Source organism: Saccopteryx leptura, chromosome 13 (assembly GCF_036850995.1).
Source record: "Saccopteryx leptura isolate mSacLep1 chromosome 13, mSacLep1_pri_phased_curated, whole genome shotgun sequence".
In the NCBI taxonomy this organism is placed as follows: domain Eukaryota; kingdom Metazoa; phylum Chordata; class Mammalia; order Chiroptera; family Emballonuridae; genus Saccopteryx; species Saccopteryx leptura.
In genome coordinates, this window is record NC_089515.1 from 34,317,746 (window position 1) to 34,332,051 (window position 14,306).

Genomic DNA, 14,306 nt, shown 5'->3' on the forward strand with positions numbered 1-14,306 from the left:
CAACTGATTATCTGATTTCAAAAGCCTGCTACAAATACTGCTTATGAATGCTATCATTTAAAAAAATTAATAACCAAGAGTCTAACTGCCAATTAATTTAAAATGTTTCAAAATACTTTTTCAAATTTTATTACCAAGTAAAAAAGTGAGTATTTTCATTTTTCACCTTCAACTACATCAGTTGCCCCTTACTTACAGGGGAGACGTTCTTACTCCCCAGTGGATTCCTGAAACCATAAACAGTACTTGCTTCAGCATTTCATAGACAGATGACTGGTTCTTACCATAGAGCTTTGCAAGTTCAACATATGTTTTTTTTCTCTTTCCTTATTAATTCAAGTACTCTCTCCTTTTCACTTACATGAAGCACTTTATGGCTTCTCTGTGGCATATCCAAATTGCCAGCATCACTACTCTTGCGCTTTGGGGCCATTATTAAGTACAATAAGGGTTACCTGAGTGTAAGCACTGTGATAACAAGACAATTGTTTTGATAACTGAGACGGCTACTAAGTGACTACCAAGCAGGTAGCCTATCCAGAATGAATGTGCTAGACAAAGGGATGATTCACGTCACAGATGAGACAACGTGAGATTTCATCATGCTACTCAAAACAGTGTTCAATCCAAAACTTATGAATTGTTTATTTCTGGAATTTTCCATTTAATATTTTTGAACTGCAGTTGACCATAGGTAATTGAAACCATGAATAAGGAGAAACTACTGTATCCATTTCCCATGTAAAAACCCTTTTCCTTCACACTGCTTAAATTTACACTGATGCTTTTATTTACAAATCCAGTTCAATTAATAAATTTAAACTAGAAAGCTAGTTTTACAGGATAATGTCAGCAATAACTTAATTTAAAATACTGGTTTCCTATAGTGAAACATTTGGCTATAAACCTACCTCTGTCAAACCTATATGAGGTTTTCTAATAAGGTTCAGTAAACAGCTATTCAAAGTTCTGGTCAGCAGCAGATTTGTAGATTTTCTAAGCATATCATCTATTTCTGTTGAGCTAAAAACAAAAGTTGATATTATTATGCTTTTAGCCAGGGTATAGACAGTTAGTTAGCCTCCTAAATAATATAATACAATTTAGTAAAATAACCTGCTCCACCTCTTTCCTTTATATCTTTAAATAAATTACAAAATGACCCTGGCCGATTGGCTCAGTGGATAGTGTCAGCCCATGTATGGATGCCTGGGGTTCCATTCCTGATAAGAGCACACAAAAGAAGTGACCATCTCCTTCTCTCCCACTCCTCCCACCTCTGCCCCTCCTGTAGCCAGTGGCTCAAATGGTTCAAGCACTGGGCTGAGGAAGTACAGATAGCTCATTGATCCCAGCGCATCAGCCTCAGGTGCTAAAAAATAGTTCAGCTGATTCCAGCATCCACCCCAGACAGGGGTTGCTGGGTGGATCCTAGTTGGGATGCATGCAGAAATCCGTCCCACTATCTCCCCTCCTCTCATTTAAAAATAAATAAATAAACAAATTAATTAACTAGTTAATTACAATTGCCCATAATTAAATCATAAATTTCAATACAATTTAATTTCACAAAAGGGACATTTCAATAAAGTAGAATATTCATTTATGGCATAATTTAAATGTATTCAATTAACTATTACAGGAAAATGGTGGGGTGCTTAGTATAAGGAAATAAAATTATTCTTAAATTATGATTCCATTATGAGACAGTCACTTTTAAAAACATTTCATATACAATCTAGGCAAAATTATTGTTAAAATGCAAATTGAGGTGAGCTCTTTCCAAATATAATTATTACATTTAATTTTAATATAACTAAGATATCTATTTATGTTGTGATTTTTAACAGAGATTCAAAGAACTGTTTAATTACCTTACACTAATTTTATTTTGGTGCAAATAAAAAAACCTATGATGTTTCTTAACATCATAAAGATTCCTAGGCTAGCACTAAAAAGCTTATTATTTTCTCCTAATCACTATGCCTTCAATTTAAGTAAATAATGATTTCTTGAACCACTGCCTTCACCTCTTCAACATGACTATTCTTTTATCCTCTCCAATCTATCATCCATATTGAGGCCAGAGTAAACTTCCCACAATACAACTCTAATCATGTCATTCCTTAGTTAAAAATTCTCCAACTCTTCCCCAATGTATATGAAATAAAATACTGCAAGCACCAGTCTTACATCTAATATTGTAGTATCCCATTTTCTCCTAAGTCCTATGTGTCAACCATGTACCAGGCACTACTGTATATAGAGTGCTTTATATACATGTATAACCTCATTTAATTCTTACAACCATCCTATGAATTATTTCCTAATTTTATATACATATGAGAAAACTGCAACTTAACCAGATTAAGTCACTTACCCAAGATCCTACTACATCTAGTGAGTATCAGTATCAAGACTCAAACTAAGGTCTAAGTCTGAAGCTTATGTTTTTAACCACTGCATTATACTATCTCTGCCTTAGATCAGAGCTTTAGAATGTTAAAGTAAAAACAAGATAGGCATAATCTAGTGGTGACTCTCAGGCATTTCAAGCTCCACTATTGAAAACAACTACTGTAATAGTTTGTTACTCCTTTTCAGTTAATACTCACCTGTACTAACTGTTTCTCAAATACCAGATTATATTGGAATTAAAAGCAAAATATATCTTTAGAGACTCTGGAATAAGAGGTTAGGTATATGATGAAGCTTACAGCATGGTTCTTCAACTTCAGAGTGCATGAGAATCACCCAGAGAACTTGGTAAAACCAAGTTCTCAGAGTTTCTAATTCAGTAGGTCTGAGGTTGCATTTCCACAATTTCCCACGCGATGCTAAAGCTGCTGGCCTGGGGACTACACTTTGAGATCACTGGCTTGTGAGAAACACATAGCAGAGCAGATGCTATGCATTAGGTATCAGTCTTCATTTCTTTTCCTTTCCTTTCCAACTCATATTATTTAAGAACAAAAATTTAGAAAGCCTTTACATAACCCCTATTCACAGGGAAAAGCAGTAAAAGACCTAAAATCAGATATTCTTTTATCCTGGAATAATACATATTTCTTTTCCCACTTATTTATATGTTGTTTAAATAAAAAAAAATTATAATAAACAGATACAATGAAATATAATTTAAAAACTGTCATTGTTCTCACTGTTTCAGCTAGAAAAATAAATCTCTCTCTCTCTCTCTCTTTCTATTTTTTAAGAGAAGCAGGGAGAGAGCGACAGGAACATCAAGCTGCTCCTGCATCATGTGCCCTGACCGGGCATCGAACTGACCGCCTCTGAGCCGGAATGACACTCCACCCAACCGAGCTATCAGCCAGAGTTACAAATAATTCTTATATCTGAACTGCCTTCATGCCTTTTGATGACTTAAAATTCAAAAGCATTTAACACTGGATCTCAGAGAGGGAGACAGTATTTTATGAAGGCCAGCATCACCATTCCCTCCTCCAGAGTACTCACCATTAGAAATATATCATATGACTATAACGCAGGATCCATCTAGGTAGCTACTACAGGGTGAGGGATAAAGATCACTGTTCCTCTAACATTACTATTGTTTTCCTTTGATGTCACACACTTTCACCAATAAGGGAGTCAGAAGAACTCCTTCCTAGCCCACACACTAATTGGCTGCATCATTCTGGACAAACAATGAATCCGCTCTGAGCCTCAGTCTCCTTATTACTAAAACAGGGATAATATCACATTTCCTATTTCCACAAATGTAGGAAATTACTCTTCTCATACCAAATAAATGGTATTCACTTGTCTATAAAATCAAATTGGCTGTAAGTACCAACAGTTGCTATGCTGTGCTTTCTTACTACATATGATACCAATTTGCTACAGCATTCTTTATTAATTCTATTATTTTGTATGTGTCCTCACTTTAAGCCCATTTGAGAAAAACCAAACTATTGAGAATATCAGCTTTCTCATAAATCAATGATATAGATAAAGAAGGGATACTGTTTAGCTACTAGTAACCTGAAAAATACAAAAACCAAACCAAGTAAGAACTTGACAACTAAAGAAAACAAAAAGGACACTGGTGAACAGATTTAACAACAAACGCAAGGTAAGAACCTAATCTGGGTACTGAGTCAAACATACCAACCATAAAAAGACATTTTGGGGACAACCAAGAAAATATTGACTAGGGAATGAATGATACTGTGGAAGTGTTAATTTTGTTGAGTGTGGGTGAACACTGAAACATTCTTATTGTTTTTAGAAACACATACTGAAGTATTTAGGAGTAAAATGTCATTATTTGCTTTAAAATACTTCAGCAAAAAAAAAAGAAAAACAAAGTATGGCAAAATGTTTATTATTGTTAAGCCTAGATGCTGAGAATACAGGAGTTTCCTATCTTATTATCTCTATTTTATGTCTGTTTGAAGATTTACATAATAAAAATCAAAAGTAAAAAATATATACAGTATCAGATTTATAGTATTTAAATCCCATATCACTAAAGTATGGTAGCCTTTCCAATGAGACAATAATCCAATAAAAGTCATGGCCCTGGAAATCAAATGTTAATGTTTCGTAAAAATTGCTATGATAAGGATACATTTCTCATGAATAAACTTACCTCCGATGTAATGACTCCGAAAATTTAAGGCTGGCATAAATAAATTCTTTAACTTGAATGTAAATGTGAGGCACTGACTGAGACATGGGGAATTTCTTTGGGAAAGACTGCTGTAGAAAGGAAAAATTAATGTTTTCAAAATTTTAGAAACTATTTTAATCACTTAAAAATGTAAAAATTAAATTGATTGCACATTTGAATTAATAGTAAATAGCTGCATCTCAAAGTCTACCGTTACATTTTTACATTATTTTGGAGATTTTAAAGAAAACCAAAATATTTCTGCCAAAAATAATGTAGCAATTTGCCTGTGTCATAAGTCCTATTGTCAGACTCCTAACAAGGAAAGAAAGCTTGTATCAATACCTCTCTGTATGTCTGGACAAATATCCTGCAGGCATAGCTGGCAGCCATCTGCTTCTCTGTATTCATCATACAAGAGTCAAGCTGTTCATGATTTAACGTTGGGTGATGGGCACATAACACAATCAACAGTTCAAATACTATAGAAATGTTTACCTGAAACCTATGTACTCTTATTGATCAATGTCATTCCATTAAATTTAATTTTCTAAATAAAATTTTTAAAAAATAAGAGAAAATTATGAGCCAGCTTCCTGGCTCAGTCATCAAACCATTCTAAGACTCCCTTCATTCACTCTCAATGAAGGCTTGATACTAATTCAAGAAGGTATCTATTTCATTCTGTAACCCCTAGAATACCTTACAACAGCTCTCTGACCAATATACCATCAAATACTGGTATGCAGCCAATGGTTTACAATGTGATTCTTGGCTAAACTGCTTTATCAGCCAACAACCATAAGCAAATTCTTGGTTTCCAAAAGGTAAACTCTCTCCCAGGTGTTGGGTTTTTTTGTTTGTTTGTTTGTTTGTTTTTCTGAAGTTGGAAATGGGGAGGCAGTCAGACAGACTCCCGCATGCGCCCGACCAGGATCCACCCGGCATGCCCACCAGGGGGCGATGCTCTGCCCATCTGGGGCGTTGCTCTGTTGCAACTAGGGCCATTCTAGCGCCTGAGGCAGAGGCCATGGAGCCATCCTCAGCACCCGGGCCAACTTTGCTCCAATGAAGCCTTGGCTCCAGGAGGGGAAGAGAGAGACAGAGAGGAAGGAGAGGGGGAGGGGTGGAGAAGTAGATGGGCCCTTCTCCTGTGTGCCCTGGCCGGGAATCAAACCTGGGACTCCTGCACGCCAGGCCGATGCTCTACCACTGAGCCAACTGGCCAGGGCCTCTCCCAGATTTTTAACAAAAGCCCCTTATCTATACTTCATGAGATATTTCTATCTCCACATTCATTGCAACCTAGTTATATCAGTGAAAGTACCCTTACCATGGTCACTAATGATCTTGTAAATGTTAAATCCAATGGACTTTTCCAGCTCTCATGTTATTTGATTTATCTGAAGTATCTGACACAGTCGGCCCCTTTCTGTTTCTTAAATGATGATCTCTCCTACCTTGGTCTCCATGCCCTGCACTGGTTTTCCTCTTATTTTTCTTCTACCTTCTCTGTGTCTCTTCCTCTAGCTATGCCTTAATTGTTACTATGCCTTACAGTCTATTCTACATATTCTCTTCCTACCATACATACTGCCTTTCCATGATCTCGTCTACTCTTATGACTTCAAGCGCCATGCAAGTGCCAATATCTCCCAAATCTATAAATTCAGGCCAAATATTTCTCCTGAAGTCCAGAATCTGTATATCTAACTACCACTCGGACACCTTAATTTGGCTGTACCACTTACACTGTGACACTTGTGGTTGTATACCAGTGTTTGAGGGTAATCAAGACATACTCAATAGATCCCAATAGAATAATTATTGCCCTTTCCTTCTAAATCTGCTCCTCTTGTGTTGCCTTAGTGAATGCTACCACTGTCTAAGAAACTTGGCTATCATATTTGACCCCTCTATTTTCGTCCCTTCTCATATACAAATAATCACCAACTTCTATTGCTCCTGCCTCCTAAACATCTCTTAAATTCCATGGCCATTACTCTCACTCAAGTCACCAATCTTTCTTTTTTTTTTTTTCATTTTTCTGAAGCTGGAAACTGGGAGAGACAGTCAGACAGACTCCCGCATGCGCCCGACCGGGATCCACCCGGCACGCCCACCATGGGGCGATGCTCTGCCCACCAGGGGGCGACGCTCTGCCCATCCTGGGCGTCGCCATATTGCGACCAGAGCCACTCTAGCGCCTGGGGCAGAGGCCACAGAGCCATCCCCAGCGCCCGGGCCATCCTTGCTCCAATGGAGCCCTGGCTGCGGGAGAGGAAGAGAGAGACAGAGAGGAAAGTGCGGCGGAGGGGTGGAGAAGCAAATGGGCGCTTCTCCTGTGTGCCCTGGCCGGGAATCGAACCCGGGTCCTCCGCACGCTAGGCCGACGCTCTACCGCTGAGCCAACCGGCCAGGGCACCAATCTTTCTTATCAAGGTAACTGCAGCAACCTCCCCGCCACTAGCCTAAACTCTTCTCCAATCCATTCTCCACATATTAACTAGAGAGGTCTATTTGGAAGATATTTCAGCTTTAAGAACTTATGTTAACCCTTTGAGTAGTACAAACGTTCATTTACGTCCTTGTGCCTCCTGACCATCCAGAGTACAATTGATTTATTTAAAAAATGTGTAAGGCAACATTAAAAAAAGGCAAATATATGATCTTATTTCCATAAATTGGTTATCAAACAAACATGCTTTTAAGTTAATAAAACTGTAACTGGAACAATTTCATTTTTTTAAAATAAACAACTCACTCCTAGGGGTCAGCAAGCACAAAAAAAAAACTCACTACTCAAAGGGTTAATGGCATTAAAAACAATATAAATATGTTCTTATTTTAGCCAGAGGGCTCTAATCGAATTATCACAACTTTCTGCAAAAAAGACTGATTTTGCATATATGTTCAGTCTTACTTTCTTTCTCACTCATACCTCACTTTACCCTGAAAATAATGTCATTTGAAAGAGTTTTATATCTTTCCTAATAGCTTCAGTTGAAAAATATACTTAAATTAGGGAAAATATTAAAGATATACACACACATAACCAAGAGATTGTTTTTAAATAATTTATGGAATTTCTTTTTTAGTTGTCAAATTTAAAGTTTCCATGTGGCCTTTATTTACATTAATAGCTTTTATTAATAGTTCTTTTTTTAATGATAAGTAATATATGGACCAATGAATACATCTACTAATGAGTTTAATCCTACTATAGATTCTAGAAGCACCCTACCAGCTAAGTCACACTTCCTTTTAACTATAAATCTATTTAGAATACTTTAGTGTAATTAAAAGAAACATGAGAGATTATTTAGTCCAAACCCCTCACTTGACAGATGAGCCACAAATGCCCAAACAGAGTAAGCCACTTCCCCATAATAAGCCACAGGCAGGGCTGGCATGTGAACCCAGACCAATCCAATGCTCTTTATGGAGATACTATAGCCTGTACAAACTTTATTACCAGCAACCAAAACAAAACAAAAACAAGCCATGAAATGGAGAGTCTTCTGGTAATACTTCCTGACAGAAACAATTTTGATTAGGGCTTTAAAAATGTAGAGTTAGAATAATCTAGTCTTTTTTGTGTGTTAGAACACAGCTATTAGGTTTATGCAACGGCAGTGTCAGCTATACTCTAAAAGCTATGCACTGAATTACCTGGTCCTATATTTAGTGACTAGTACACATAATATGCTTAGCTTATACATATAATAACATAAAAATTTACCAACACCATTCACACATTTCACCCAGAATTCACTTTTTGCTCATTGGAAAGGGGTAAAACTGTAGAAAATGAATAAATTATAAGTAGCTGGAAAAATAATATAATAGTAAGGAGAAAAAATAATAAAGAGAATAAAAAAGGTGACAATGATGGGGAATATGAAACCCTATTCCCATGAGATTTGATTCTACCCGGAGATATTGGAAAGGTGCAGTGTGTGTGTTTGTGTGTATGTGTGCACACACAGGTACAATCATATGTAATCCCAGAACACTCTACATGTTGGTATATCTCCTTTCTGCATCCTGTCTTTTATTCAGACATCTTGACTCCAAAATATATATTCCTCCTTCAGGAAAAAATGTATAGGTGGCTATTGCCTTCACTCTTACTTAACCAAGATAATTTTTTTGTAGAAATACATTTTTAGAAAAAAAAGTCACAAAAGAAGATCTTCCACAGTGATGGACATTTCAAAGAAATTCCCCTCTCTTTCCCTAAGTTATACTTACTCCTATAATGTACTCAACATTTAGCATGTCCTATTTGGAATCTACCCAACATTAGCAACACCTGCCCTAAGAATTCCCCTAACACTTGGGACAACTGTTCCTAGTATCCCTAGGAAAGTCCCTCTTAACTTTACCAAAATAGCAATTGTAGTAGCAGTAATATAATCTTTTAACAAAACAATCAGTTTTCTCAAATAACACGAGGAAAAAACTTGCCTCAAAAGAAGGCATTCTCACTTACAGTGTCAGGTTAATATTATGTAGCAATAAATGTCATGGGTTTATTTTTAAGAAAATTCTTGAATTAAGAACTAGTTTGTACCTTTTCAAGGTCTGAATCTTGAAAGGGAAATTTACTGATGACTATTTTATATTCTTCTTCATTAGCAATAGAGATGGGGCTATAATTATCTTCTTCAAAAATATCCCTGTTAAGAAAGAAGAGAGAATTGAAAATTTAATATTAGGAAACATCATTAGAGTGCTATAGGACAATTATATATATATATAATTATATATATTATATATATATATATTTTAAATATATATATTTAAATCCCAACTAGCCTGACTAGTGGTGGCACAGTGGATAAAGCATCAATCTGAAATGCTGAGGTCATAGGGGTATCATCCACAGAATCCCAAACCTTGTCAGCATGAGCCCAAAGGTCGCTGGCATGAAAAGCCCAAGGTCACTGGCTTGAGCAAGGAGACACTGGCATGGCCCCAATCACAGCACATATGAGAAGCTAAATGTACAATTAAATGAAAGCAACTACAAGTTGATGCTTATTACCTTCTCTCTCCCTTCCTCCCTCTCTCTCTCAAAATAAAAATAAATAAATGACTAAATAAATAAAACCCATCAAAAAATCCCAACTATTATCAAAGCATTAATTTGTCAGTTAAAGGTCTAAGTTGGAAAACACTGGATAATCATCCAGAATTCTAAAATGCCAAATAATTCGTATCCCTTTCAAAATTCATGTGTAATCTGTTCCCTCCCCTTGTTTTACATCCTCTCAGTACTTTAGTTTTAGTTTCTAGTTCAGCTCAATTCTGAAGATGATATCCTTTTCTTTAGTGACATTTTACTTTATTTCATAATATCTGAAGCATACTTTCTCCCATAAGTTTTTTTAAAAGACTTTATTTATTTATTTATTTTAGAGAGAGAGAAGGGAGGAGCAGGAAGCATCAACTCCTATATGTGCCCTGACCAGGCAAGCCCCGGTTTTGAACCCGTGACCTCGGCATTCCAGGTCAATGCTTTATCCACTGCGCCACCCCAGGTCAGGCCTAAAGATGATATACTTTAAATGAACTCATCTATTATCTATAACTAAAAGCAAAGCCATAAAATGGAGTATTCCAGCCGCATTTCTTGATAGGAACAATTCTCAAGTTGTATGTCTTGTCTCTTCTCCTTCCCAGCTAGGTCATAAGCTCCTTGAAGATGAAACGAAGTCTTCTATTGTTTAGTCTCTCATAATGTCACTGGCAAAGGACCTTTTACAGTTAGTAAGGCAGGGACATGTACTACTCAACAAATATCCATGTGCTCTCCTACACAGCCCCCTTGCAAATAAGCAGAACCATATGACCAGATTTGGCCATTGGGCTAGAAATGGAAGCAATATGTGTTGCTTCAAACTAAAGCATTTATGAGCTAACTGTGTGACCCTCCTTTCCTAGGGTGATAGGGGAGACCACATGTTGAGAAAGTAGAGTCACAAATGTAAACAGCCTGGATTAGGACTATTAAACCACTATGGACTTCTGTGTGTGTGAGAAATAAAATGTCTGTGTTCATCCACTGAGTCATTTTTGTTATTGTAGCATAACCCAGCCTGTCCTAATATACCTGCTGTCCAATCATCAACTTCCTTTTAATCAAAAACCTAGTTTGATTAATATTCATTGAGCATTACTTATATGCTAGGCTCTGGGCTAACTGTGATGAAAACACCCTACTTCATGAAGATAAAAGCAAGATCTTTGTTCTCGAACCTAATAGGATAGCTATCCAAACAGATTTATAATTTATAATCATATGCTAGATGTACAATAAAAGAGGTGCAAGATTCAGAAACGAGACAAAGGAAGAAGTGATTAACATTATCAGAGTAGGTAGGGGACATCTAATAAAAGTTTTAGGAGAAGTATGAGCTCTGTAGGGTCTTTAAAGATAAAAAGAAACACTTTTAATGAGATTCTGGGAGAATAGCATTTCAGAAAGATGAAACATAACCTACAAAAGCATAAAGGGTAAAAAAGTATGAGTGTGGGGACGAGATGTAAAACCACAGGCAGCAAAGCGTCACTGGAGCTTAATGTTTACCAGGGATGTGATGTACAATGAGGCTGGACAGGTGGACAGTCTGAGGATCCAGAACTTACACTGTAGGCAATGGAATACCATTAACAGGTGTAAGGCAGAGAAATGTGGAAGATACACTGGGAAAAGGACAATCATGAACACAGAGAGGCCAATTAGAAAGAATGAAGAATAATGTGAATACAAGGTGATAGGGATTTGAATGAAAGCCATACTGGTGGGGACAAAAAGAAAGTGGCAGAAACAACACATGCTACAACACAGATGAACCTTAAAGCAGGCCAAGTGAAATAATCCAGACATGAAAAAATACCAATGTGTATTAAATATGTGCAATCCCACTCATATGAAGTACCAAGAACGGTCATAGAATTCACAGAGACAATGTAGAAGGGTGACTGCGGGGCTAGAAGGAGGGATGGGGAGTTACTGTTAAGTTGGTCGTTTCAGGTTGGGAAGATGAAAAAGTTCTGGAGAGATAGTGGTGATGGTTACAATGTAAATGTACTTAATGTCACTAAACTATACATTTTTAAAGTTTAAAATGATAAATTCTGTGTGACGTATATTTTACCACAATAAAAAATTATAGTATACATTTTTCATTGCTAAATACAAAGTCAATTACTTCAGCATTTGACAAACCTTTTCACCACATTAAGGCACCATGGCTTAAACTAACCTGAAAACTGCAGCCCATTTCTTGAGCAGTGTTTCATTGTACTGATCCCTTATTTCAAATAGAAGGTCAAAAAGTCGGTTCACTGGAAACCCATAACCCTAAAACACACACATAAAAAAGCAGATAAGCAAGTCAAATAAAAAAAAAAATTCATTTAAAAAATGTTGGGAATACTGAATTGTTTGAAAGTGACCATGAACTATCTCACATTGCATGCCATTACAACAGTATGAATAGAAGATTATCCTTTTGATTTTCTACTAGGTTGTAATTAGGTAAGAAAGAGTTTTATGAAACTGAAATAATTTTTCCATTTCTTCTCTCTCTTCACTCTGGATTTCTTTGGTAGCCTTAAAAAGTATTGAAAGTCGGAACTGGTGAAAACGTTCAAGATTAACTATGTCTGTGACTGTGTTTTGAGTAGTGGCCCCTAAATAGGATACAAAAAGAAATGGGAATATATTCTAAAACATTCTGGCTTCCTTTTGCACCTTTAATTTAAGATTGACTTTTTTGTACAGGGAAAGTTTATATCTTTCCATCAAACATACACCTTCCAAAACTATTTCTTTCCAACTCTAAATTCACTGAAATTTTGCCCATGTCAAGGCCAAACATTTTCACTCACCTCAGAGTTATCAAGGTTTATCTCTTCATCTTAGTTCTTGATCTTGTCTCATCCTGTTAGAACCACTCCAAGGATTATCTATTCACTCTATTGTGTCTTACACTTCTACTAGCTTCTTTCTCTTGACTAAATATGTATGCTAAATCGCCTCCCCTCTTTAAACTGCTAACAACAACAACAAAAAAAACTGTGCCTGCCAGCTGCTTGTTACTCCTTTCATAGCCAAGCCGTATAACAACGTGCCTCCCATTCCTATTTCTTTATTGAAACTGCTCTCAACAGATCATCTCTTACATATAAAATTCAATGACCTCTCATTCTGCCTTCTCTTTCTTGAACTCCTCTGCTTTGAATTCTATAATGCCACTCTCTCGCTTTGTTCTCCTTTTGCTAATAAATAATCCTCCCAGTTTCCTTATTCCTCCTATCTCCATCCTTCAATCTTTCCTTCTAACTCTCTATGGCAATCTCTAGACTACTGCCTTCAAACTCTACTTTATTATCCTGAATCTGTATCTCTAGCTACACCTCTGTAAATGCTGATTATTTAGTTCTAACACGTGGAGGACATCTCCAGTGAGTCTGCTAGCAAGCATATTCAAGTTAACTTACCTCCTCCCTTTCCAGCTAAACCAAGTGTTTTTCTTATTTTCTATCTCTGTTAATGGTTGTATCATCAATCCAGTTTATCAGGAAAAGAACTTGAAAATCATCTAAATGCCCCTTCACAGAAACATCTAATCAGTCACCAAATTCTTTTGATTTTACCTCCTTTACAAATCAAATCTATAATTTTTCTCCAACACTTAAACCAACTTTCTTTTTATCCAGAAATATTCCCAGTGCCACTGCTTTATTTCCGTTCTTTAACATCTTTTGCATAGACAGTTGTAGGCGCTTCCTAACTGAAATTCCAACCAGCTGTCTGTTTCACTCAACCTATTGCCCAGACTAAAAATTACACTGGGGAACAATTTTTTTTTTCATCTTCTGTTGCATGAGCTTTTAAAACTGTTTCTATATATTTCTGCATCGCTGATTCCAAATCTGAAATGTTTTTTGGTGCATGCTCTAGCTTTTATGCAATTTTAATTTCTTTTTGTTACAGTTAATGGCATGCATTGGTTTTTAAATTGGGAGTTAAAGGACAACCACTCTTGGATTGAACATAACCACAAGGCAATTAATGTTTTACAAACATCATTTTCACATAATTGTAGTTGTTTTTAAATGTAAAAAATTATTATCTGATAAAAACACCCTCTTATTTTGTTTTAAGATCGATCATGGCTTCTTCGAGTAGGTGTAAATGTAAGAATAGTCCTGCACCTTCTATTATATATTTGGCTGTTACACACTTCAATGTCAAAAGCGCAATATTTCATCATTTGTGACATGTGCATATATTGCCTATTTTCAAGTTCCCCTTGGCGATCAAGACAAGAATTGGGCTCCTCATATTGTGTGTCATAATTGTGAGAAAATGCTTTGTGACTGGACAAAAGGAAAATGCAAAGGAATGCCTTTTGGTATTCCCATGGTTTGATGTGAACCCAAGGACCACAGCAGTGACTGTTATTTCTGTCTGATCCATAAAAAGGACATCGGCAAGAAAAAACGGCATATGATCGCATATCTTAATATTCCTTCAGCAATACGACCTATCCCACACTTTGAGACACTCCCGTTTCCACTGTTCAATGGTTTTATTTCTTCTAAGGATGAAGAAAGTGAACATGGTGATCAAGTGTATTTTGAAGAAATGGTT

At 36.4% G+C, this 14,306-nt stretch overlaps 1 protein-coding gene across 2 annotated transcripts in view; it reads right to left on the minus strand.

Moving 5' to 3' along the window:
- Positions 1–14,306, minus strand: part of EXOC6 (exocyst complex component 6) — a 182,964-nt gene that overhangs the window by 89,764 nt on the left and 78,894 nt on the right. The window contains exons 13-16 of one of the 2 annotated variants that reach the window (XM_066355669.1): positions 11,911–12,008; positions 9,213–9,318; positions 4,616–4,722; positions 912–1,023 (exon numbers count right to left, since the gene is read on the minus strand). In XM_066355669.1, the coding sequence (XP_066211766.1) occupies positions 912–1,023; positions 4,616–4,722; positions 9,213–9,318; positions 11,911–12,008 (423 nt within the window). Of the gene's footprint in view, positions 1–911; positions 1,024–4,615; positions 4,726–9,212; positions 9,319–11,910; positions 12,009–14,306 lie in introns of both variants that reach the window. The other variant, XM_066355668.1, reaches the window with a different exon arrangement.